At 45.9% G+C, this 24544-nt stretch overlaps 1 protein-coding gene across 1 annotated transcript; it reads left to right on the top strand.

The window, feature by feature from the left end:
- The first annotated feature begins 1170 nt into the window (after nucleotides 1-1170).
- On the top strand, nucleotides 1171-22436 carry KPNA7 (karyopherin subunit alpha 7). Its single transcript, XM_073647895.1, has 11 exons — nucleotides 1171-1230; nucleotides 2831-2915; nucleotides 4800-4934; nucleotides 5586-5671; nucleotides 6044-6312; nucleotides 7836-7918; nucleotides 9279-9542; nucleotides 9701-9934; nucleotides 10465-10647; nucleotides 11078-11227; nucleotides 22326-22436. Exons 2-11 carry the CDS (start codon nucleotides 2850-2852, stop codon nucleotides 22419-22421), a joined length of 1566 nt encoding a protein of 521 aa, XP_073503996.1. The 5' UTR covers nucleotides 1171-1230; nucleotides 2831-2849; the 3' UTR covers nucleotides 22422-22436.
- The last annotated feature ends 2108 nt before the right edge of the window (nucleotides 22437-24544 follow it).

Raw genomic sequence — 24544 nt, 5'->3', positions numbered from 1 at the left:
TGATCCCTATGGGATCCATTGTTTCTTTGTTTTTTCACCTTAAAAATGGGAGAGACTGTGCACAATGCAATATCTGTCACATTGACACTCTGTCCATGTGACAAAAGCTGTCTTCTGAATAGCCCTGTTCAATAACATCCATCCATGAGCTTTCCATGTGATAGGTGATTCTAACACAAATGCCACACATATCTAAAATACATTCACCTGGTCCATCTTAGGCTATGTTCACACGATGAGTTTTTGGTGCGTTTTTGATGCTGCATATTTTTGTTGCGTCAGAAACACAGCATCTTACAGCTCCAGAAAAGTGAATGGGATTTATAGAGGTGCGTGTTTCACATCCACAACATGCCAAGTTCTCTTGTGGGTCCGCTGAGTTTTCTGTGCAGATTTTCTAATGCAGACTTGCATTAGATGCAGAAAGTCTGCAGGTAAAAAACCCACATGTAATCCACACGCATGTAATCTGCACAGAACAAAAATGCAGTGGAAAAACGCAACTAAACTAATTTACTTAAGGCTATGTGCCTATGATCAGGCTATAGCAACGCTTTGGACGCAGCGTATATTTGCAGCGTCCAAAGCGCTGAGTCTGATCATGCAGGTAAATCCACATGTGTTCATTGAACAATTCAGAGTTACCGCATCCTATTGTGGAAATTTCTGTTGCGGAGACTAACGTCTCTGCTGCAGATAATTAACATGCTGCGGCTTGTAAACCCACACCGCTGGGGAATTTTCGCGGCGTCAAATAGAAGCACAGTGGGCTTGAGATTTTTTATAAATCCCATCCACTGTGCTTGTAATGTACAACACAGCGGTTTGGACGCAGTGCAGGTGAACTGCATCCAAAACACTGCTATTACGGATCTGGGGCACGCAGCCTAATAGGTGCAGAAAATCTGCACCATCGAAAACTCACCAAAAGCTCATTGTGGGAATGTAGCCTGAATAGGTAAAAAATATTATTAGAAAAGATCCAAGACTGTATATAGAAAATCACACAAATTCTATAGGACTAAAGCATTGGGATAATGTGTCAAGATTTATTGATGGTGGAGCCCTAGCATAACAGGGTGGTGATGCCGCATTACATAACAGATCTTTTTCCTGTTGGCAGCTGTGTGTCATGAAGCAATAACCACACCCTCCTAGATTTATAAGGTGAAGGCCAAGGTGCCTATGCATGAGGATTTTTGCTGGTCACAGTTGTGGTGTGCTGTGTAGGTAAAAGGAGGGTGTGCAGGCTAGGGTTGGGTAATGTGAGGGACTTGTGCAAATGTGCTGCAAATTTTTTGCCAAAAAGCTGCTAAATATATTTATCTATTCTGACTTTGCACAATGCCTGAATCATGATGTAAAACCACTAAGTCTATAAATGCAGTATATGTAAAATACTAGCTCATACTAATCATATAGCTATTTTAGAATCTGACTGGCTTAATAAATTTAATGTATCACATAACCTAGTGACTGTTCATACTACCTTATTTATATATCATACTTTTTTTTTTTTTTTTTTTTTGTTTAATTCAGATATACAGCATTTGATTCCCCCTCTTTTTATTGGGCACCAGGCAAGCTTTAGTATTAATACAGACCACCTGGATCCATTTCATGCCATTGGTGTACTTCATGTGACAGTTATGGCCCTTTAAAGGGAACTTGTCAGACTTATTCTGCCCAAACTGTGGACATCATAAATCTGAGCCTGGCTGCCTGATTGCAACCAGGTTTTTGGTTTTTTTTTCTAGGCAAACACTGCCATTTCAGGGGAAAGTGGATAGCTCTGTCTGGGAGGAACATGGCTGGACATGAGACTAGTCTGAGGCTATACTTCTGTTGCTTTGATCCAGGTGATTGACCAGTCTCTTCCAGGCTCTACTTCATGCTGCCTGGGGTTTCTTCAGCATGAATCAGATGACCAGTTCCCTTTAACAATCCTGTAGCATAAAGAAGAATTGAGTAATGCCAATGTCAACTCTGCCCTATACATGGTAGCTGATATCTGCATTAGAATCATAGAATCATAGAATGGTAGAGTTGGAAGGGACCTCCTGGGTCATCTGGTCCAACCCCCTGCTCAAAGCAGGATTCACTAGATCATCTCAGACAGATGTCTGTCCAGCCTCTGTTTGAAGACGTCCATTGAAGGGGAACTCACCACCTCTCGTGGCAGCCTGTTCCACTCATTAATCACCCTAACTGTCAAAAAGTTTTTTCTAATATCTAATCTGTGTCTCCTCCCATTTAGTTTCATCCCATTGCTTCTAGTCTTTCCTTGTGCAAATGAGAATAAAGATGATCCTTCTACAATGTGACAGCCCTTGACATATTTGTAGACAGCTATTAAGTCTCCTCTCAGTCTTCTTTTTTGCAAGCTAAACATTCCCAAATCCTGCAACCGTTCCTCATAGGACATGGTTTGCAGACCAGTCACCATTCTGGTCGCTCTTCTCTGAACTTGCTCCAGTTTGTCTATGTCTTTTTTAAAATGTGGTGCCCAAAACTGTACACAGTATTCCAGATGAGGTCTGACCAAAGAGGAGTAAAGACCGATAATGACTTCACGTGATCTAGACTGTATGCTTCTGTTAATACATCCCAGAATTGTATTTGCCTTTTTTGCTGCCGCATCACACTGTTGACTCATGTTCAGTCTATGATCTATTAGTATACCTAAGTCTTTTTCACATGTACTGTTGCTTAGCTCTATTCCTCCCATTCTGTATATGCTTTTTTCATTTTTATTGCCCAGATGTAGTACTTTGCATTTTTCCCTGTTAAAATTAGAATACTGTTTGTAATATATGCTTTTCTTCTATAGTACAGGTGACTAATAAAAGATGCCACCCGCAAATGAAGCTGATGATCGTATGAAGAAATTTAAGAACAAGGGTAAAGACACAGCGGTGAGTATACAGCGTCTATCGTCCTGTTACACTCAACCTGCTGCTGGAGGAAAAGTAATCATATTTAAGTATTATCAATGTAAGGGTTTTTTGGTCTTGTAGTTTTTTTACAGCTGAAACTACTTCCTCCTTTTGACAGCGTGGTCAAAAATGGCTGTAAATACCAAAATGAAAACCCTCTGCTGCTTCTATTTCACATGTAGTAATGAGTTTATTGTATTGGTAGAGGCATCAACTGGCCTGGCCTGGCCTGACCTGGTGTTTTTAGCCTGGGCCAACGTCCCGATCGCTGATCATTGTATTCCCTCTCCCCCCTTCTAAATTCTAGCAATCTCCTGTACCAGATTATTCATCACTAGAGCAGTTATTAGTGCTTTTATCCTAGTTTTTGATGTGGTTTGTCTCTGGTATGTCCTGTTTTAAATGTATCTGCTTTGTTTCTCATACTTCCTAGCATTTGGTTTGGACCACTTTGACAGTACTGTATGGGATACCTGTGTTTTTTAGTAAGTTTACGCCATAAACTTGCATACTTTGCGGGAACTATAAGATGCTGTAGTTTTTTGCTCAGTGGAATTGCACAGCGTTGGGAACTTAACCCAGAACAGACCAGATGACCTAATACAACATGTCCATTATCACCCAAACTACTTCGGCTTCTCTCTGCACTAAGGTTTGTCAAAATAGACGGGCTACCACTCTAAACATGGTGGCCTAGCCCTAGAAACAGCCCTTCTCTTTCCACCATTCTGCAGTCCCTATGCCTAATGTGTGAAAGGGTGTCTTTATCCTGAACTAAAAGGATAACCTAAGCACCCAGCCCCTATAAAAATTAAGATAAATATGTAGAGTTCTAATCTCTACCATTAATCTGCATTTAATTTATTGCTAATTAGTGAGCACCATATCACCCAAAGGCTTTACATGCCTCCTCATTTCTGGTGACTGACTGCACTCTCCAACAGTGTGTCTGGAGACGTTGCTAGTGCTGTTGATTTTTAGCAGAGACTGAGACTCCCCTTTTAAATTGATCAGAAGATTAATAGGATTACAATAAATTACTACTTGGCCTACAAACCACCATCCTGTGATATGGCAGACTCTTAAAAATGCTGTGTATATACCCAGAGTACACGCCTTCCTGTATGGTAACCAAGCATGGCGTGCAATACTCCAACCCCATATCACCCACTTACTACATGGGCAAGGGGTGGCCACAGGATGAGGGGTAAAGCAACAATCAGCAGACATGCACAAATATTAAATGATATATTTATAAATATTTACTAACAAGTAACACGGACTTGAATCTTAGAGAATGCCGATCTCTCTAACACAGGGCTTCTGTAAGTCCTTAGAAATGAGGCCTCACGTGCCTAGCCCAAGATGCTGTATCCTTTGTTGTCCTCAGTCGGCTCATGTCAAGCCGAACATGTCCCAGACTTGCCAAAAGCAGATCAGTCACATTGCTCTTTCCAGACCTTTTTTCAACTCAACAATGCGTAGCTTCACTCTAGCTTTGAATTCCCCCTAGCATCAGTCACCAACTGCCAAACCCCTGCACTGCAACTCTGACCTCTCTGCTGCCTTCTACTGGCCAGATCATATTACATCACAAATCTCCAACAATACAGTAAACTGTGATTTAATCCTTACACATGATCCTTGATGTGCTGGATTGGACAGCAGGACGTGTCCTGGCATATAGCTTGTCACCTTGGGAATGTACAGTGGTGGCAGAACTAGCTGATGGCTCAGGTAGCGAGGGTTTATATATTTTGGGCTGAAGCTGTGAGGTCATGAGAATTTTCAAACTAGCTGCTGTTTGTTAACGACTCTACAGTTAATTGTTTGGTAATTTGGCAACATTGCTTTTTATTGTAGGAGCTAAGACGTCGAAGAGTTGAAGTCAGTGTGGAGCTCAGAAAGGCCAAGAAAGACGACCAGATCCTTAAGAGACGAAATGTGACTTCATTTCCAGAAGATGGAGACCTCTCTCCTGAACAGAAAAGTCAACAGGTGGTATAACCAGACTAACCTCTAGCAGTGACTACTGTAACTTCAGTATAGCCATTGGAAAACATACCAGTTAAATATTAATTAATGGTTAAAAATTAATATAATTTACAAATGGAAACAGGGAAAGCGTCAGTGAAGGTTATGTACTCTATAAAATCAATCATGAAGCTAGTGACTCAAGAAATGCAACTCAGCTTGGTAATACTCAAGTACTCAATAAGAAGAAGAAAAAAAAAAAAATGAAAAAAAATAATGGGCACAGCAAGAGAGGAGTAGCCACATATCCTGCACCCCCTGCACATCTTTAACCCTGCTTCATCAAGGGGCCTCCCCCACATGCCTTTTAATACTTTGCAACAGCATCAAGAGCAATACATGCTGTATTAGACAAAGAAGCAACCAATTTGGTGTAATCTGGCATAGGCAGGATCCTCTACTAACATTTGTAATCTCATACGTTGTACTAGATAGGCAAAAAGCTTCTCGGCTGCCATAGGGCTCATTCTGGTGAGCATTTGATCGGCAAGTGTGCAAAATGGACAGCATGCTGACCAATGCAAGCTAATGTGGAGGTTCACATGGTTGTTTTTGCACACAGACCCCCCCCCCCACCCCCACAGTCATTTAACTTTTATTTCCCCTGCCCCTTAGGTGGCCCCGCTTTCCTTGGGTGACATAGTTGAAGGAATTCATTCCGGAAACCCAGATCTTGAGCTGAAGTGCACACAATCTGCAAGGTAACTGGGCCTTGGCATAGAGGGAGGGGCAGTGGGGTGAGGCTCCATACCCCTCACACATGGCAGTTGACAGTGTAAGGCTATACTGACTTTAGCCAAGACACTTGTTGCATGACTTGGGTACGCTTGGTGATGCTGTTGCATCATGGCACAATACAATGAATAGGGTCCCAAGGGCACTGCATCTGTGACAACCACGGCACAAGAAGTCCAACCTCATTGTATTTCTTTACTTGTTGCAGTACCCTCGGTCTCAATTTGCTTGTCTGCTACATCGCAGCACAATACATCTAGTGAACCTTATTAGCACAAGAAGTCTGTGTAGCTGTGGCCTAATGGGTAAATGTTTGTTTTCTTTATTTGTGGTTGCAGGAAAATGCTGTCCCGGGAGAGGAATCCTCCACTAAATGACATTATTGACGCTGGACTAATACCAAAGCTGGTGGATTTCTTGGGCTACCATGATAACAGCACATTGCAGTTTGAAGCTGCCTGGGCCCTCACGAATATTGCTTCTGGCACCTCCGAACAAACAAAAGCTGTCGTTGATGGAGGAGCAGTTCCTGCTTTCATAGCTTTGATATCCTCCCCACACATGCAAATTAGTGAACAAGCAGTATGGGCTTTAGGAAACATTGCTGGTAAGCAGGGCTGGCACTGGGGCAGGGCTGACTAGGCATCTGCCTAGGGCACCCACTCTTGTGGGGGGGGGGGGGCAGCAGCTATAGGAAGAGCTTCACTGATAATGCTATTATCAGTGAAGTTTCCGATGTAGTGACATCACTATCATGTGACCATGTCACTACAGGCCTTGCAGTCTGAAGAGCTTCAGGAAGTTTGCGGAGACGGGAGCAGTGGCCACTGAACCTCCCCATCAGAGGGATAAAGCGCTCATTGGCCAGTGCTCCTGTCCTGCACAGAGAGGGAGGGCAACCAGAGACCCGGCACCTACCCAGCTGAGGCCTCCTCCTGTCGGCCAGGCAGGGAGGTGTCTGATGGGACAGTGCTGTGAGCAGAAGCTGCAGCTCATAGTGAGGACATCTTCACTCCCTTCAGTGTGGCACTGTGGCTGTGTGTGGCCCACATTTATAAATACGGTCTGCACAGACGAGAGCTCATAGGTGTAAACATGTCGGCAATCGTCCAATGAACAAACAAAATGCTGCTTATTCATCAGGTGATTAGATTGTTTATGGCAGCACCTTACCAGTGTAATCTGCTGATAACATGATATGTATGGGGACAGATTGATCTATTAGTGATTGTTCTGTCCCCATCATTCTTCCTCAGCTGGTGTAAAGATGCCAGGAAACAAGTGTCGAAAGACTTCAATATTGTCAATCACTCATTTAATGGTCTGATCTCAGCACATATTACTACAATCGTTATGGTGCAATATGTCAGCATTTAGAGCCACACTTCAAACTTTTTGCCTAGGGCCCCACTTTGCTTAAAACCAGCCCTGCTGGTAAGACTTGCAGGACCGATGACTAACTCCTGTGATGGGACAATGCAGTTGCCTAACTTAGATACTTTCTGTGAATGAGTATTGCAATATTGTGCAGCCACGAAAGGGCATCTAGTGAAAGGTAAAATTACACCCCACCAATATTTATCATTGCTCACTAGTATAGAAGTGTATACTTGGCTCAACTTCTCAATGCAATATACTGGATGGCTAACTTTTAAGCTGTGGTTCAGGATGGAAAAAACTTTTGTAAACGTGTCATCTGTCTGTATCTGGTATTGCAGCTGAGCTCGACTGAAGTGAATGGGTATAAGCTGCCATGACATACCTTTGAGCTGGTATAGCAGTTTTAGAAAACGGTCAGTCTAATACTGGACCAAAAAAAAAAATGTTGCAGCTAGATCAATGGTAAAATGCTGACTGCAGCAGATGTGTATCCCAGGTCAAATATGGTAGTCGATGAGAAATTCTAGCATGGTTGGGTCTTCACTTATGGTCATTAGCGTTTAAGACTTGCAACATGCTTATGCTATCCTAATCTTGTCTTGTGCAAGTTGCTGGATAGTCATAGCCTAAATGTGAGTTGCGGAGCACTCTGGATCCCAGAAATTCATCACTTTATAAAATAAAGCAATTCAGTTAAAATGGACTTATTCTGCAAGGACTTGCTTTACATAACTATATAATTATCTCTAGGTGATGGTCCACTGTACAGAGATGCATTGATCAACTGTGATGTGATTCCACCACTTCTAGCCTTGGTTGCACCACAGACTCCGGTACGCCTCCTCTTGTTGATCCTTGATTATTGAAAGGAACTTGTTGTAATAATGATGCAGGCTATGGAAATCTAAGAGCTGAGGATTGATCCATAATATTGTGGGGGGTGGGAGTTGATGCTTGAGTCCAGGGGATGGTCCTCATCTTTTTATGCACAAAGTCTCATTAGTTATTTAGGCCACCCACTGGATGCCTAACCTTAGAATGAGCAGGAGTTTTAGGCCACAGCCCCATGATCAGTATTTGGTCAGTATTTTTTTTTTTTTTCTCAGGAGTGGGACCCAAAACCAGGAATGGGTGATAAATGCAGAATTGGTGACTTGTTTCTATTATACCTTTTCTCTGTTCGTCATCTGGTTTTGTCTCCCATCAAAGAAAAGGTATAATAGAAGCAAGTGAACAAATTGTGCATTTATCACCCATTCCTGGTTTTGGCTTCCACTCATGAGAAAAAATTCTGATAGTGGGGCTGTGGCCTTAAACCAAGTTTTATACAGAATCCTTAAATATCCCACTTCACCTGCTGTTGAAGAACAAAATGCATGGTTAATGTGCCAGGTATTTTTAAATCTATTTATAGGTTACACAGGGTTGGGCATTAAATTCTGCTGGTCATCTGGTCAATCTTCTATCAAGTCTGAACTGTATTGCACCCCCTTCTTACCCTTCTTGGAACACTTGCAGAACTTTAGAAGTTTATGCACTTATACATATTAGTGATGGTTGCCTTAACCCCCTTTAAAGCTCCAGGAACTTAAAATGCATAGGAAGAAAACGTGAGCCCGCTGTTAGAAGCAGGGCTGTGGAGTCGGTAAGCCAAACCTCTGACTCCACGACGCCCTCATTCATGGCTCACATTTAAGTGATTAAATGTAGCACAGATTAATCTCAGCTAAATCTACACCCTTAGATCAGGAATAGAACAGACAGTTATAGGACATTTCATAACTTTTCCAAATTCTTATGAAAAAATATTCCCCACAAACTGCATTGAACTATTGTACCCAATTTATTATATATTTTAGGAGTCTAGTTGATCCATTTTATACAGACTCTGACTCCACATCCCTGGTTAGAAGTTTATTTACCGCTGGAGTGAAATTGGTGACTGCATATCTTATCTGTATTGCTGTCAGTGTGCAGTTATCCTTAAACTCCAGAAAACAAATTGTGGGGGGGGGGGGTGAAGGGATGAAGGGAATCAAATCACATATCGAAGTCCTACGTTGGTGATTTCAGGGCTGCTTCCAATTCCACAATGTCTTCCCTTTAATTTGTTTTCCTAGTACAACTTCAATTTGGCTCTGATCATGTTAATTGCCTACTGAACATTAATATAATTGCCCTTAAATCTTGTAGATTGGCTTTTTACGAAACATTACATGGACTCTCTCTAACTTGTGTCGCAACAAAAACCCATATCCACCTATGAAGGCTGTTCTTGCAATCCTGCCAACCCTGACACAGCTGTTATACCATGAAGATAGGGACATCTTATCAGATGCATGTTGGGCAATGTCATATCTCACTGATGGTGCCAATGATCGGATTGATGTTGTTGTACAGACTGGGGCTGTGGACAGACTTATACAGTTAATGCATAGTCAAGAGCTTGGCATTTTGGTGAGTAAATCAATAAATCCATGTATACACAGCATTAATGTATCATGCAGCAAAAGAGAAAGTTGTCATGGCTGCTTCCAAGTATACTAGAGTCATTGCTATATAGATTGAAGGAACATTGCAGTGCCCTAATTTTTTTTTCCCAAAATTTTCCTCAGACTCCAGCACTGCGAACAGTGGGAAACATAGTCACTGGAACAGACAAACAGACCCAGGTGGCCATAGATGCTGGAGTCCTGTCCACTTTGCCTCAGCTACTGCGGCATCAAAAGTCAAGTGTTCAGAGGGAGGCAGCATGGACGCTTAGTAATATTTCAGCAGGTCCAGCTCCACAAATTCAGCAACTTATTACTTGTGGCCTCCTACCACCACTGGTGGAGCTTCTAAACAAGGTAAAAACTGGCACAACTGCTATCCTACCTTGTGAAAAGCCTGGATTCTGCACTTGATCTAATAAATCTAGACTGGTGCATATTAGTAATTTAGGCTTAATAGTGATCATGGTATGGTATTTTTATTTTTAAAGGGGATTTGTTAGCAATGTTTCCCCCTTCAGTTAGCAGAAATGGACATGCATGGAAATATCACACTGCGATCTGGTGTCCAATGTACAGAAATTCCCATGCAAATTTGGCTTTTGCGCGTGTGTACCGGCACACTTGCATTATTCCCCCTTTAATGTGGTCCTGCGCTGCTGGACAGTGGAGAGCTGGTGTTGGGGAGAAACAGTCCTCCATTCCACTTGCCACATGCCAATACAGGATGCATGTAAGCCTAACGTGCATAAGAAAAGATTCTGCTCGAAAGGGTACAAGATGACAGTGCAATGGGGTCTATGAAAATGTTACAGTGCATTTCCTCTGCTAGTTTAAGGCAAATGTTACTACCAGATTACAGTGAGTTTATTTTCCTTCCCCCCCAGGGTGACTTTAAAGCACAGAAGGAGGCAGTGTGGGCAGTGACAAACTACACTAGTGGGGGAACTGTGGAGCAGGTAGTACAATTGGTTCATAGTGGGGTGCTGGAACCACTGCTCAACCTACTAACAACTAAGGACAGCAAAACAATCCTGGTAATCTTGGATGCCATTTCCAACATATTTTTGGTAAGTTTAAATATGAATTGCTATGGGTGTCAGGCCAGGGTTATTGACATGTGGGCAAAAAAAAACAATCGCAGCTTATGCCATAAACTACAGCAGCCCATGACTGACGGCCGAGAGTTGGCCATGTTCATGAAGAGGTGTACACTTCCTAATGAACTTGGTACACTTTAATCAAGCAGTGATTCATTATCAAGACTTGTGGGGGGTTTTGCCAGTCTTTGTAAACTGTGTGCCAAAGTTGCAAATTCTGTACAAAATGCATGGCAAGTCTTGCTTTTGGACTTCAATTTCCTCTTCTCTATGGCCTCCTCCCTATAACTCTTAAAGCCATGATAAAGATGACCTGTCTACTAAAATTGCAGAGTCCCATTCATTAAGGACCTCTTATGCATACTACGTATTTCTTTTTTTTTTTTTTTTTTTTTTGCAGGCTGCTGAGAAACTGAGTGAGTTGGACAAACTATGCCTAGTTGTAGAGGAGCTGGGAGGACTGGAGAAGATAGAAGCTCTACAGACACACGACAACCACATGGTTTATCATGCAGCTTTAGCTCTTATAGAGAAATACTTCTCAGGCGAGGTATGGTTCTGGTATATTTTGCAGAATAACTTAAAACGGCAAGATGAGTGTTTAAGTCCAAATTCCATACACCTCATTGCTGCCAATGACTAAAATTGCAGCTGTAGCAAAGTTCATCATAACACAGCCATAGGCTACTAAGGCACCCAGCGTAACGTGACGCCTACCTCAATATCAGGCAATGGCTCAAGCAATGTTAATCCGTTCTCAACAGCTGCTGTAGGTGTAGACCGTAAATCAGTAGTGGGTGCATGGCACGGGCTCTGAGGCCACCCAGCAGATAATTGCAGTGATAGTGTGTGTGTGTGTGTGTGTGTATATATTCATTCACAGGTGTAAGTGCTAACAAAATGGGAGCAAGGGTGTGTTTTGAACTCCCTCCCTAATTATAAATGGAAAGTAAACATGTTTCTGCATCCATAAGTCCAATTCAACAAAATATACCCATTCAGTAAAGTGTGAGAGGGGGGGGGGGGGGGGGCGGCACAATTACTAAATGGCCTCATTTTATATTGTTAAATTGGACTATGTAGATAAGAAATTTGTCTCGTACATCTGTATGGACTAAAATAAAGTTACAGCTCCTCAAATCCAGAAATGTCATTTGCATACAGATATAGGATACTCTGCGGGTACATGGTCTTTCTGGATGTGCAGGTTCCCTTTTAAATTGCCTTAATCCTTTTTAAAGGAAATCTGTCAGTAACATCAACTCGTAAGCCATCTATATGGGAATGTAGGTGACTCACCCCCTGGGCCTGTGTTTGTGTGTGTGTGTGGAATACCTGGAGCCGGATCGCTGGGGGTTGTAGTCTCCGTGGCGATGACCCAGTCCGTGCCCAGGGTGGTCAAATCAGTGGCAGGGTTATTGGTATGATGATGGTCCGTCTATGCCACCTGTGGATTGTGGTCAGTGGGGACCGCCGCTGCAGGGCAGATTGTGTGTGTGTGTCTAACGGGATGACTCCCCACGGGAGGAGTATAGCCTCAGGGCAGTTAGTGTGGATGATGGGAGTGATGGTGCATGAGCGCAGCAGGAATAACTCAGTCCGTGCAGTTCAGGGTCTTTACTGATGTTATAAAGCAGACCCTCCCGGGAGTACTGGCTAGCAGTAGAGGCCGGGTCAGTCTGAGGGCTAACAGGATCTCCCCTGGCCAGGTGGAGTTGTAGGCCTCCCCGTCTATCTGTACTCTTTCCTGGCTACCTTGCTGTGTGCGGGTAGAAGTAGCCCACATCCCTGAATATACCATGTGGTGCTCACCCGTACGGCCGGTGACTTGGGGCCTTCTGTTAGCCTCCGCTTCACGATGGCGGTGCTGGTCCCTTGCTTGTGACCGTGCCTCTGGGCTTCTCTGGCCAGAAGACATGGAATCCCCTGCCGGTTGGATTCTGCTGCTGGACCTGGATGTCCCCACAGCCTCAGACTCCGTGTCCGGTCTTAATGTCTTCAGCCAGGGCGAGCTCTCTAGCTTCCAGTCCCTGGCACTCGCTCCTGCTCCTACAGAGCTCCTTGCTGACACTTTCCCTGTGTCTGGAACTGTCTCCAGGCTCTGACTGACCTAATCCCGCCCCAGACCCAGTTCATAAGGGCAGATTCCTCCCCTCCCAGGTCTGGGCGGGCGGTGTTGCATGCTTAGGGCTCCTGACCAGAGAAACCTCCCACTTGCTCTCAGACGTAATATTTCTATTACTGTGGTAACCAGACCCCTGGGGTGCCGCATTCCCCCCCCTAGTAAAATTTAGTACTCCGGGACTAAACATATTTTTAAAGAAACATAAATGCAGGGTATAACAATAACAAGACAACATGAAAAAGTACATTTTGTTGTCACGGCGTTTCCGTAACCAGGTGTCCATATCACCCAAGGTGAAGTTTTTGAGAAGAGGTAGGGGACCTGTCCAAAGAAAACCCCTTGCGTTGGCCTTGGGCGTGGCTGCAAGGCTGAAGCTAGCTACTTTGGGCTGTAAGGAGGCCACGCCAGACAGGTTTTCTCTTCCGCGGCCATCTTCACAAGAGGCACAATGTGCAACTATCTACAAGATTGTTCCGGTTATCCAGCGTCCATAACCTGTTAGTCCATAGAAATCTGCAGGGTAACTGAGAAACATAATTAATAACAGGCTACAACAAAAACCATAAACATTTTCAAGAAACAGGTAAATTTACAGTGCATTACTTTATATTCTCCAGCGAGCAGGCATCTGACCTCTAGTGACTCTAGTGGACCTACGGAGCTCACGAACTGGTCCTGCACTACAGGGTGTAGGAGGTGTTATGGGTAAGCTGGGCAGCTGTCTGCGTACTCTTTGGCTCACTAGGGGCACGGCAGGCTCACTACTAGCAGAGGGTTGATCCTCCTGCGCTGCTGGTGTGGACTCTTCTGCCTCCTGGGCCGGCTGCTCTTCCAGCTCTACCTGGTCTTCTGTAGGCACTTGAGGGGCTGGCTGGAGAAAGGTGAGGACGGGCACCACGATAGCGTTGTTTACTTGTATCCAGGACCGGGGAAAGTCTCGGAGTATGGTGCTGATCATTTCCTCCTTTTCCTCTACGGGTTGAGGGTTTTCCTGATCTTCATCCGTGCTTTGCAACTTCTCGGGGCACTTTTTCAGGTGGTCTCTGGAGACAGTGGCTGTGGTCTCTCCTCCATCCTTGCTGATGACGTACACCTTTGGATTATTGTGGCTTGAGGGCAGTACGGTGTACGGGTCCTTTTCCCACTGGTCGTCCACTTTATGGAGCCGCCTTTTTCTTTTCAAGACCTGCTCTCCAGGTACCAGGGGAACAGCGGGAGCATGTTGGTTATAAGTCCTCTCCTGCCTTTCTCTTGATTGACAGAGACTTCGCTCGACGCTCTCCTGTACTTTCCGGTACTGCTGCTGCCGTTCTGTATCCCAGTCTGCCTCTGGCAAGGTGTCCTCGGGTGTCAGGACTCCCATATCCAGGTCAACAGGCAGCTTACCAGGTCTTGCTCGCATTAGGTAAGCCGGGGTACAGTTGGTGGAACCTACCGGGATGTGGTTGTACAGGTCCACCAGATCGGGCAGTTTCTCAGGCCACAGACTGTGTTCTTCCAGGGGCAATGTTTTCAGCAGATCTATCACCACCTGGTTCATCTTCTCGCAGATTCCATTGGTTTGGGGGTGATAGGGCGTTGTTCTTATCATCTTAAAGCCATACAGGTTGCAGAACTCCTGGAAGACCTCCGCTTCGAAGGCTGGTCCTTGGTCCGTCAGCACTTGGTCCGGGTACCTGTGTGGGCGGCAGAAGTGCAGCTGGAAGGCTCTGGCTGTTGTCTGAGCCGTCAAGTCTTTGACAGGGACCACCACCAGGAACCGGGAGTAGTGATCCACGATGGTTAGGGCGTAGACATACCCGCTTCTGCTTGGAGCCAGTTTAACATGGTCCAGAGCGACCAGTTCCAGCGGCTGCCTGGTGAGGATTGTCTGCAGGGGAGTCCTCTGGCTGGCACGGTCCCTCCTTCTTAGATTGCACGGGCCACAGTCTCTACACCATCTCTCAATGGCTCCTCTCATGCCTATCCAGTAGAACCATTCACGCAGCAGGAACTCCAGCTTCTTCCATCCGAAGTGCCCTGCCCCATTGTGGTAGGCCTCCAGCACCATAGCTGCGTCCCATCTCTGTACCACAACTTGCCAGATCAGTTCGTGTCCGGGAATTGACCATTCTGCGGCACAACTTCTCCTTGTAGAGAAACAGTCTGCTTTTTTCCGTCCAGTTGCTTGGTCTCTTCCGGAGCGTCTGGGTCCAGGCGGGCGTCAGCCTGGGTCAGCATCTCCTTCACCAGACGGACTGCGGGGTCACTGTCTTGCGTCTCCACCCAGTTGTAGTGGGGTAAGGGGTTGAACGTAGCGGATCGCTGGCCCCTCACACGGTGGGAATACTGGGTAATACCATGACGGTGGAGCGCAGGGAGTTCAACCTCTTCCAGTTCTTCTGGATCTTCCCCCTCTGTCCGGTAGGTTTGGTATTGGAGCGTCCTGCCCGGTATTTGATCGTGAACTCATAATTGGACAGGCGGGCCATCCATCTCTGCTCCAGGGCACCCAGTCTTGCAGTGTCCAGGTGTGTCAATGGGTTGTTGTCCGTGTACACTGTGAACCTGGAAGAGGCAAGGTAATGCTTGAAATGTTCGGTTACCGCCCACACCACTGCCAGGAACTCTAGCTTGAACGAGCTGTAATTCTCAGGGTTTCTTTCCGTGGGTCGCAGTTTTCGGCTGGCGTAAGCGATTACCCGTTCTTTCCCCTGCTGGATCTGGGACAGTACGGCTCCTAGCCCGATGTTGCTTGCGTCTGTGTGGAGGATAAAGGGCTGGCTGTAATCAGGGTATGCCAGGATTTCATCCCCCCGTGAGGGCCATCTTCAGCTGGCGGAATGACTCCTCTTCCAGCTTTTCCCATTTGAAGGTGGCCTTCCTGGACTGGCCTAAAACCAGAAGCCACATCAGGAGGTCCTGCATAGGAGCTGCCTTCTTGGTAAAACCAGGAATGAATCTTCAGTAGTAGCCTACCAACCCGAGGAACTGCCGCACTTCATTTATGCTGGATGGTCTTGGCCAGTCCTTAATCACGGTGATCTTGTCAGGGTTCGGGGGCTACTCCGTCAGCACTCACCACGTGTCCCAGGTACTGTACCTTTTGGCTTCAGTAGATGACACTTTGAGGGTTTTACCTTTAGGCCATTGTTTGCCAGGGCTTCAAACACTTCTGCCAGGTGTTCCAGATGGTCCTCATAGGTCTTGGAATAGACTATGACCTCGTCCAGGTATAATAGGACCGTCTCAAAGTTCCGGTGTCCCAGACAGCATTCCATCAACTGTTGGAAGGTTCCTGGTGTGTTGCAGAGCCCAAAAGGCATACAGTTAAATTCGCTGAGTCCCATCGGGGTGGTGAATGCGGGCTTCTCCCGGTCTGCCTCTGCTACAGGAACCTGCCAGTACCCGCTAGTGAGATCCAAAGTAGAGAAGAAGTTAGCAGATTTTAATGCAACTAAGGACTCTTCTATCCTTGGTAACGGGTACGCATCTTTGTGTGTGATACGGTTGACCTTCCTGTAGTCTACATACATTCTCATGGTGTTGTCTTTCTTTTTCACTAAGACTAGTGGAGCTGCCCAGGGGCTACAGCTGTCCTAATTACCCCAGCCTCCTTCATGTCTTTTAGCATCCCCTTGGCGTGTTGATAGTGTGCAGGGGGTATGGGTCGGTATCTCTCCTTTATGGGAGGATGGTCTCCCATGGGGATGTGATGTTCTACCCCCTTTACTCGCCCAAAGTCCAGCGGGTGTTTGCTAAACACTCTCTCGTACTCCTGAACCACCCGGTAGACTCCCTGTTTTTGGTGTGAGGGAGTAGTCAGTACCCAAATGCAGTTGCTGACACCAGTCCTCCATTGGTTTCTTAGAGCTGTTGCCTCCATCTCAACCAGAGGAAGGTAAGGGTTTCACGGCCTGTACAGAGTTCTGGTTGATGGTGAACAATTTGGCTAGCGTGGCATACCGGGGCAGGTATACTTCTCTCTCCCCGATATTTATGATGCGGACGGGCACCCTCCCATGGCATATATCGACCACCCCCCGTGCTGTCAAAATGGTGGGCTTACTGTCTGAGTAGATGGGTTCTACCATTGCTTGGCAGTCTCTACCTCTTAGACCAATAGCTGCCCGGCACCAAATCATCTCACTTTTCGGGGGCATGGCAATAGAACGGGTCACACATTCTCACGCTACCTATCTCACCACCAGATAGTTCCACCTGTTGCCGTTTCATCAGTGCCCAGATCTCTTTGGAGGACACGCTGCTGGCTGGAACTGGTGTTCTTGGCAACCTGTTGCAAAATAAGAATCACCTCTGCAAGACAGTTTTCGATTATGTTAGTACCTAGGGTTATTTTTGGGTGACTCTCGCGACTGTCAATGTCCACAATGATCAGTCCTTGTGCCGGCAGTTCAACCTTACCGACCTTGATGGTCACTTCTTTAAATCCTATCTGTGGCACGGGCTGACCATTGCTGGCGATAATGCTCAGGTTGTCATCTGGGTAGCGGGTTATGTCCGTGTCATTCCAGTACCGCTTGAAGAGCACGTACGGGATGGTAGTCACCTGTGACCCAGTGTCTAGTAGGGCACTCGTAGGAATGCCATCCAGTACCACAGGCAAGACCGGACGTCCCCCTACGTATTTATCACGCCAGTTCGATGGGCCTGATGATCTTATGCCTGGGGGTTGGCCCTCTACCCCAGGTTGTGCCTGTTTAAATGACAGTACCTTGCCATATGTCCGGGTTGATTGCGGCAGATGGGTTGTCCGTCTTCGTTGTATCGGTCGCTGGGTCTTCCTCTGGCCAGTGGGGTCCCCCTCTGTCGGCGCCACGGGACGTCCTCCGGTCCGGATGCCAGCTGGATCTTTCCTGGAGAAGAGACCTGTAAAGACTGCACAGTTCTGGTTAGCGCGGCAACTCTCTTAGTCAGCTCTTGGACCTGATGGTGCAGGTCTGTAGCCGGGTTATTGTTCAAAGCCTGCACATCAGCTCCCACAGGCCCTGCAGACAAGGGCGCCGCCTATCCAGGTCAGGGTCCTGTAAGGCCATTGCCCACAACTGGGTTCGGTGGGCATTGCACAGTAGACCCTCAAATTGTTCGGTCAACAGCTGGTCTTCATTCCCCACGTTGTCAGGGTCTGCCTGCTTAATGGCTCTCAGGGCCTCTTGTAGGTTTAGAGCATAGTCTTATACTTTCATGTGCCCATTGTTTGCACTTGTAAAATCTGAGCTTTATTTCGGCTGAGGTTCGGGTATCAAATGTGTCTTTCAGCCGGGCTAGTCCTCTTCTTCCTAGGTGGCCAGGACTTTACCTCCCTTTGGGCTGCCCCAATTAACTGGGCCACCAGGATGCTCACTTTTTGCTCTTCCGTGAGGGGGTATACCTGGAAGAGTCTATCCAGTCTTTCCCTAAAGTCACTTGGGGTATGTGACTCCCCTGAGTACTGGGGTAGCCAGGTTGCCCCCGGGATATAGGGCATGGTGAATGGCATGACCGCAGCAGCAGTTGCGCTGGCGGCCGGTGTGGCGGAGCTCCCCTCGGTATCCGACATCCTCCTCCCCCACCCCCTAGTGGACCGTGGCCTACCTTGCGATGCTCTTCCGTAGGCCGCGGCTCCGCAGTCGATCGTTGGGGTTGAGGAACTTGCGTCACGCTCCTGTGACGTCAGCGTCGCTCCCTCTCCCTTCCAGGACCTTGCGCAGCGGCAGCGCGTGGGGTGGAGCTTCGGATCTCGCGCACTCTCGGCGTCCACGCCCCTCTTCTTCCCGCACGGCGTCCCGAAGATGGCGTCCGATGGCAGGAAGCGGCTGCAGATGGCGGGAAGACGGCGGGAAACTACCCAAGATGGCGTCCGATGGCGGGAAACTACTCCGGACGGCGGGAAACTTCTCTCGGGTAAGTGTAAGTCTTTTTTCAGGCACGCAATACCCATTGGGGCGGGTTGGTTTGAATCCTGTTGACTCACCCCCTGGGCCTGTGTTTGTGTGTGTGCGGGGAATACCCAGAGCCGGATCGCTGGGGGTTGTAGTCTCCGTGGCGATGACCCAGTCCGTGCCATAGGGTGGTCAAATCAGTGGCAGGGTTATTGGTATGATGATGGTCCGTCTATGCCACCCGTGGATTGCGGTCAGTGGGGACCGCCGCTGCAGGGCTGACCGCTGAGGCCGGTTGTGTGTGTGTGTGTGTGTGTGTGTGTGTGTGTGCAGCTAAGAACAGGATGACTCCCCACGGGAGGAGTATAACCTCAGGGCAGTTAGTGTGGATGATGGGAGTGATGGTGCACGAGCGCAGCAGGAATAACTCAGTCCGTGCAGTTCAGGGTCTTTACTGATGGTATAAAGCAGAGCCTACAGGCTTCTTAGGCCAAGGGACCTGAAATCCCTCGCGGATTGGGTCTCTGCTGCTGGGCTTACAACCCTGACAGCCTCGGACCCCAATGTCCGGTAGGTTGGTTCTCTCAGCCAGGACCAGCTCTCATCGCCTCTGTCCCTGGCTTGCAGTTTCTCCTCTGCCTCACGGACTCCTCAGCTACAGCTGAACTGTTCCTCCTTCTCTGGGACTAGTCTCAGTCCTGAGCTAGGTCGTCCAGTTCTCCCTAACCCTGCCCCCAGTTCCAGCTTGTATAGGGGCAGCCTGCTCCCCCTACTGGCCTGGGACAGGAGGTGCTGTATGCTAATTGTCCCTAACGAGGGAACCTCCCTCCTGCTCTCAGACACTGCCTTTATTTGTGGCATCCAGGCCTGGGGTGACACACTTGCAGCTCTCAGCTCTGCTATATTGCAGTCCTGTCTGCCTGTGAGATGGAAGCTGCAGATGTCAGTTATAATCACACACAGGTCTGCAGTGAGATCAGGAGAGCAGAGAGCAGCCATCACACTGGTAACGCCTCCTTTCATTTAATATAATCTCTGGAGGCAGATCCTCATGCAGATCAGTGTCCGGCCCATAGTCCTGAACAGCTCACTTGCATAGAAAAATACGTGGATTTCTCTGGAATAAGAAATTGATATCTGCAATCCAAGGTATCCTTTTATTTAGCTTCCTATGACCTGCATGCCCATAGACGGCTTAAAATGGGTGATCCTATTGACAGATTCCCTTGCACTTGGGTCATGGCCACTGTTTGGGAATATGACCCATTGATCTGCCCACACATACCCAAATAGTCATGGATAGTCTGTTAGTTTCATTCCCTTGGATTTTTAAGTAGCAAAACAGACAACACACCATGCACTATAGAAAACAATAGTGTTGAGCGAGTATGCTCGGGCCGAGCTCCGAGTATTTACAGCTGTTCGGTGATGTGGTTGAATCGCCCCCGTGTGCATGATTTGCAACTGTTTGACAGCTTTATTACATGTGAGGAATGTGTAAGAAATAGACATTCCTCACATGTAATAAAACTGTCAAACAGTTGCAAATCATGCACACGGGAGTGATTCAACCATATCACCGAGCAGCTGTAAATACTCGGTGCTTGGCCCGAGCATACTCTGTGAAAGGGTTAACAGAACATACTCGCTCAACACTAGAAAACAACCCTTTAGTCTGCACACATCATGCTCGTGCAGAATCTTAGTCAAAGGTGAAATGGGATTAATGTATGTGAAAGGAGATGGACATACTGCCCACATTCCCCCTTGAACATTCGTATTGTGTAATGTGAACAGTGATGAGCGATGAGTGTTAGTTTTGTGTTCTGCCCAAGAGTAGGGAGAGTTATTCCTTGGGACTAACCCAGAGTAGGAGGGGGGATAAGGTGAAGGGACTGTTCCCGGTTATGGTCCAGTGTGCATGAGAAGCGGTGCCCCATGACTTTGGTGTCCCAAAGTGAGGAGACCAAGACAGTGGTTTGCGTGAACAGGAGGAGGGAAAATCAACATAAGCGCAGGTCAATCTGAGACAGGATGCCTAGCAGTACAGCTCAGAGCTCATATCTCAGGAAGGTAACTGGCCAAGATGGGACAGAACGTGAGGTGGGAGTTCCAAGGCATCATTAACAGAAAAGCTAAGTACCAGCCATATTGGCAAACTAGTTCCCTTGAGGGGGGGGGGGGGGAATGCAGAACTGCAGGTTGAGAATGGGACTCTTGCTAACTGAATTGTAGTACTAAGCTGGGTTGTGGTGAAGGAAAGTGTAACTGTGTAGACGGAGACCTAATGAGAAAGTCATTAAGACTGTGAAAAATGTTCCATATTGTGAAGGAAATATTCATAAATTTGTGTACTCACTACATACTGTAATTTGTGGAAATTATTCAGTAAAAGGTTTATTTTCAACTAGTGGTCTCCCTCGCTGAAGTTCTTGACAGCTGGTCCTGGCTAAAGCCATCGGTAACATGTGCTATGGGGGCGCTACACCCTTGCAGGCCACAAGTTCACACACCCAGCCAGGACCCCCACCTTCATGTAACATGCTGTGAGACTAACTCGCCCATGGCTAACACCCCATGCCACTTTATGTCTGTACACATAGACATTTATTTTTGCAAGCATATCCAAGTGCAATTTTGTTAGTGTGCATAGCTATAATCAGCCATGGGTTTCCTTGCACAATCTGCAATAAAACAGGAAAACCGAAATAAAAACCGACAAGGTCAAATTTGGATCTGATGAAAGTTAAATAAACTTTATTAATCAAACAGTTGGTTTGCAGGAGTTGTGCAACAAGACAAATGGAGGAGCATGTCAAAATAAAAAAAATATGGTGCAGGATAATCAAAAATTCATGTGTAAAAGGAATGTGAGGAAGAAGGTGCTGACTATATATTAGTTACACATATAGAATGGCCACTAGTAAGGTAGGTGTATACCTGGTATGGCAGCAGCTTCCTGGAGATGTGCACGCTCTGACACTCATTTCAGCATTGCCTTTGTCAGTGGTTGGGCTTGTCTCCTGGAAGTTGCTGCTGCCATCCATCCTACCTTACGGCCACTTGTGATATATAGTTTCATCCTAGTTTCACTTGGCGTGGCGGTACTATATTTTGCATGTGGACTCATTCCCTATCGGCACATTTATACTCCTGAGTATGCACATGGATATACCAATACATACATGTGGGGTTAATGGCCCACATCATTATATTTAGCCCATGCACCTACAACTATACAATTGTGGATGTTTTAAAACAGCTGATCTGTAAGCAGACAATGCATTATCCTTGTGTGTGACACCTATCAATAGGGATAATGCATGGTCTACTTAGAGATCAGCTGTTTTAAAATATCCACAATTGTATAGTTTTTTTATTTAACTTTCACATGTTCCCTTTTTGTCTTGTTGCATGACTCCTGTAAACCAATTAATGTTTAGCTAACTTTCATCAAATCCATTTTGACCGTTTTTTTTTTTTTTCTTTTGTGCAAAATCTGAAGGTTAAATAAAATCTGCTACATTTCTAAACTATTGCCTTTCAAAACAAGTTAACAAGTTGTCACTTACTTTATAGTAACATTGTGGTTGCACTCTTTAATGCTGCTCGTATATTTAACTGTTTCTCTTCCATAATTTCTTGTGACAATCTATATCCAGGAGGCGGATGACATGGCGGCATTGGAACCAGAGGCTACTACGGACACTTATACATTCCAAGCCCTGAATGCGCAGAAACAGGCTTTCAATTTCTAATATTTATGCGATGCTTGACTAAATTAAAGTGTACAAAAATTTGTAAAACATGCTCATTTGTATCTGTAGGAAATAAAACTAATTCTAGCATTTGGGGTGTCTTTGTATTTCCAAGGTTGAAGGGAAAGCTTATCAAAGTCAGCTGTAAGTTAAAAAAGATATCACAATCACTCTGTGCTGTGATCTTATATGTTCTGCAGGAACATATGGTGGTAATAGCAGTGATTGGTCTTTGTATAGAGATTATTTTCAGTAACAGTGTGGTCATCTGCTGAGGTTCTCCTACATCCACTAGCTGGGTGTGCCACCATAGCTGTAATCAGGGTTAGGGGCCCACTTAGATTCCCCCTCCGTGAACCAAAACCCTATCTACGCCTTTGCCAGGTGATAATGATGGTTGGACATAGCGCTAACTATAAAGCTTTTCCCAGACGCTACTACGTGTCACTGACACACATTAGTTTGACAAAAACTGACATGTTTGTGTTTTACACACGGTCTGTGGAAATGCACTGATGTGTGCAGACCCATAGATTTGAATGGGTGTAAGTGCCTCCGGTATGTGTGTGAACTCACCGCACGTGCTGGAGCCACTGATGTGTGAAGGGGGGCCTGACTCTATATGGACAGTTATACATAGAAAGCTGTCAGTCACTGATGGGACTACCGACTGGACCAAAAATCCCAAATGGAGCAGAGGCTTAAACTACTAAAACACACAGATTATATTGAATATTTTCTGATAAAATATATAAATCTACTCGGATCATCCTCCTCTAACATGTCTGCAGTTTCATGGTGACACGTTCACTGTTAAAGCACCACTCCAGTATTTTTGTATTTTTCAGTGCTGGAGTAGCGTTTTAAATGCAAGTCCCCTGCGTCCGTTCTTATACACACTTCCAGCGGCTTCACCTTTTTAATAACTCCAGTCCTGCGGCATCAACTTGTGCCCATAACTTGCAACTTCTGACTTGCGGCCAGTAGGGTCACAAAAGATCAATGCAAGTCTGAGGCTCTCGGATGTATTGCAAAGTGATCTCCGGCACGCTTCATGAAACACTGGAGCTGCCAGCAGGTCACTCTTTACTGGAGATTGACAGTGACGGGAGCAATGCTAGAAACTGATGAAGGTGGCAGCAGGGGAATTACATTTAAAGCACCACTCCAGGGGTGCAATAAAAATGTTGGAGTGATTCTTTAAAGTGAAAGATTCTAGCTTCAGTTTTATTTTTAAATTAATTATGAGTTTGTATCATATGCTCATAGTTCTAGGGGGGGCCAAGTATTGATGCAACCATGACCTCAAATAGGTGCGATACCGGGCTAGGAAGCCGGCATTCACATTTTGGCTGAAGGGGCCAAAATTCCTAGAAACCCACTCAGATCTTGTGTAATGCCTTCCATAGCGGCTGTAAAATTGGCCACATTCAATGCTAATGCTGACTGTATATATTTCACTAAGGTGTAATGGTCAGATGTCCACTTCTATCAATTCTCACTATACAAGTGTGTAACACAAATTGTATTTCTGCAATTTATCAACATCTTTGTCCCTACTGGGTCTCACAATCTAAATTCCCAACTGCATGTCTGACATGTGGGAGGAAAGTCACTCACTCCCTCAGTGGGAATTTAACACAGGACTCCAGTGCTGCAAGGCTCCAAATCTAACCATTGAGCCACCATGCTATCCTGTGTATTCATGTGTTCACACAAGGTTTATATGATGAATTTATTCCAAATGTTCATTTAAAAATGTATTATGTGCTAGTTGATTTTGTAATAAACCAGTAGTTCTCTAAAACCACCTCATCATTCCTAGGGCCGATAGACTGACTATCCAAAGAAAAATCCTAAGGTCATGTCTGCTCGATGTATTATCCTGAGCAGACTACCTGGAGCTAGGAGATTCTATAGTTGCTTCTTATATACAATATAAAAAGCTCAGTAGCTAGGCAACTAGTTTCCATGGATATCCTATCTTAACGTGTCCTGATTTTCTGCAGTTATATAAATTTATTCTAGCACCATAACTTTTAGACTTTAACATGAGCCCTTTTACGATAGATTTCCTTTAACCCCTTAAGGATGGAGCCACTTTGTACGTTCATGACCTAGCC

Source organism: Phyllobates terribilis, unplaced genomic scaffold (genome assembly GCF_046119375.1).
Source record: "Phyllobates terribilis strain yellow unplaced genomic scaffold, ASM4611937v1 Scaffold_9__5_contigs__length_417890890, whole genome shotgun sequence".
Lineage (NCBI taxonomy): Eukaryota > Metazoa > Chordata > Amphibia > Anura > Dendrobatidae > Phyllobates > Phyllobates terribilis.
Note: the sequence above shows the minus strand (reverse complement) of the source record. Positions and strands in the feature narration are given on the sequence as shown.

What these genes read in the sequence shown, in the direction of transcription:
- KPNA7 (XM_073647895.1), top strand. Translation starts at nt 2,850, where the DNA reads ATGCCACCCGCAAATGAAGCTGATGATCGTATGAAGAAATTTAAGAAC. An exon ending in ACAAGGGTAAAGACACAGCG is followed by an intron (nt 2,916 to 4,799) that starts GTGAGTATACAG and finishes TTTTTATTGTAG; the next exon opens with GAGCTAAGACGTCGAAGAGT. An exon ending in TGGTTGCACCACAGACTCCG is followed by an intron (nt 7,919 to 9,278) that starts GTACGCCTCCTC and finishes TAAATCTTGTAG; the next exon opens with ATTGGCTTTTTACGAAACAT.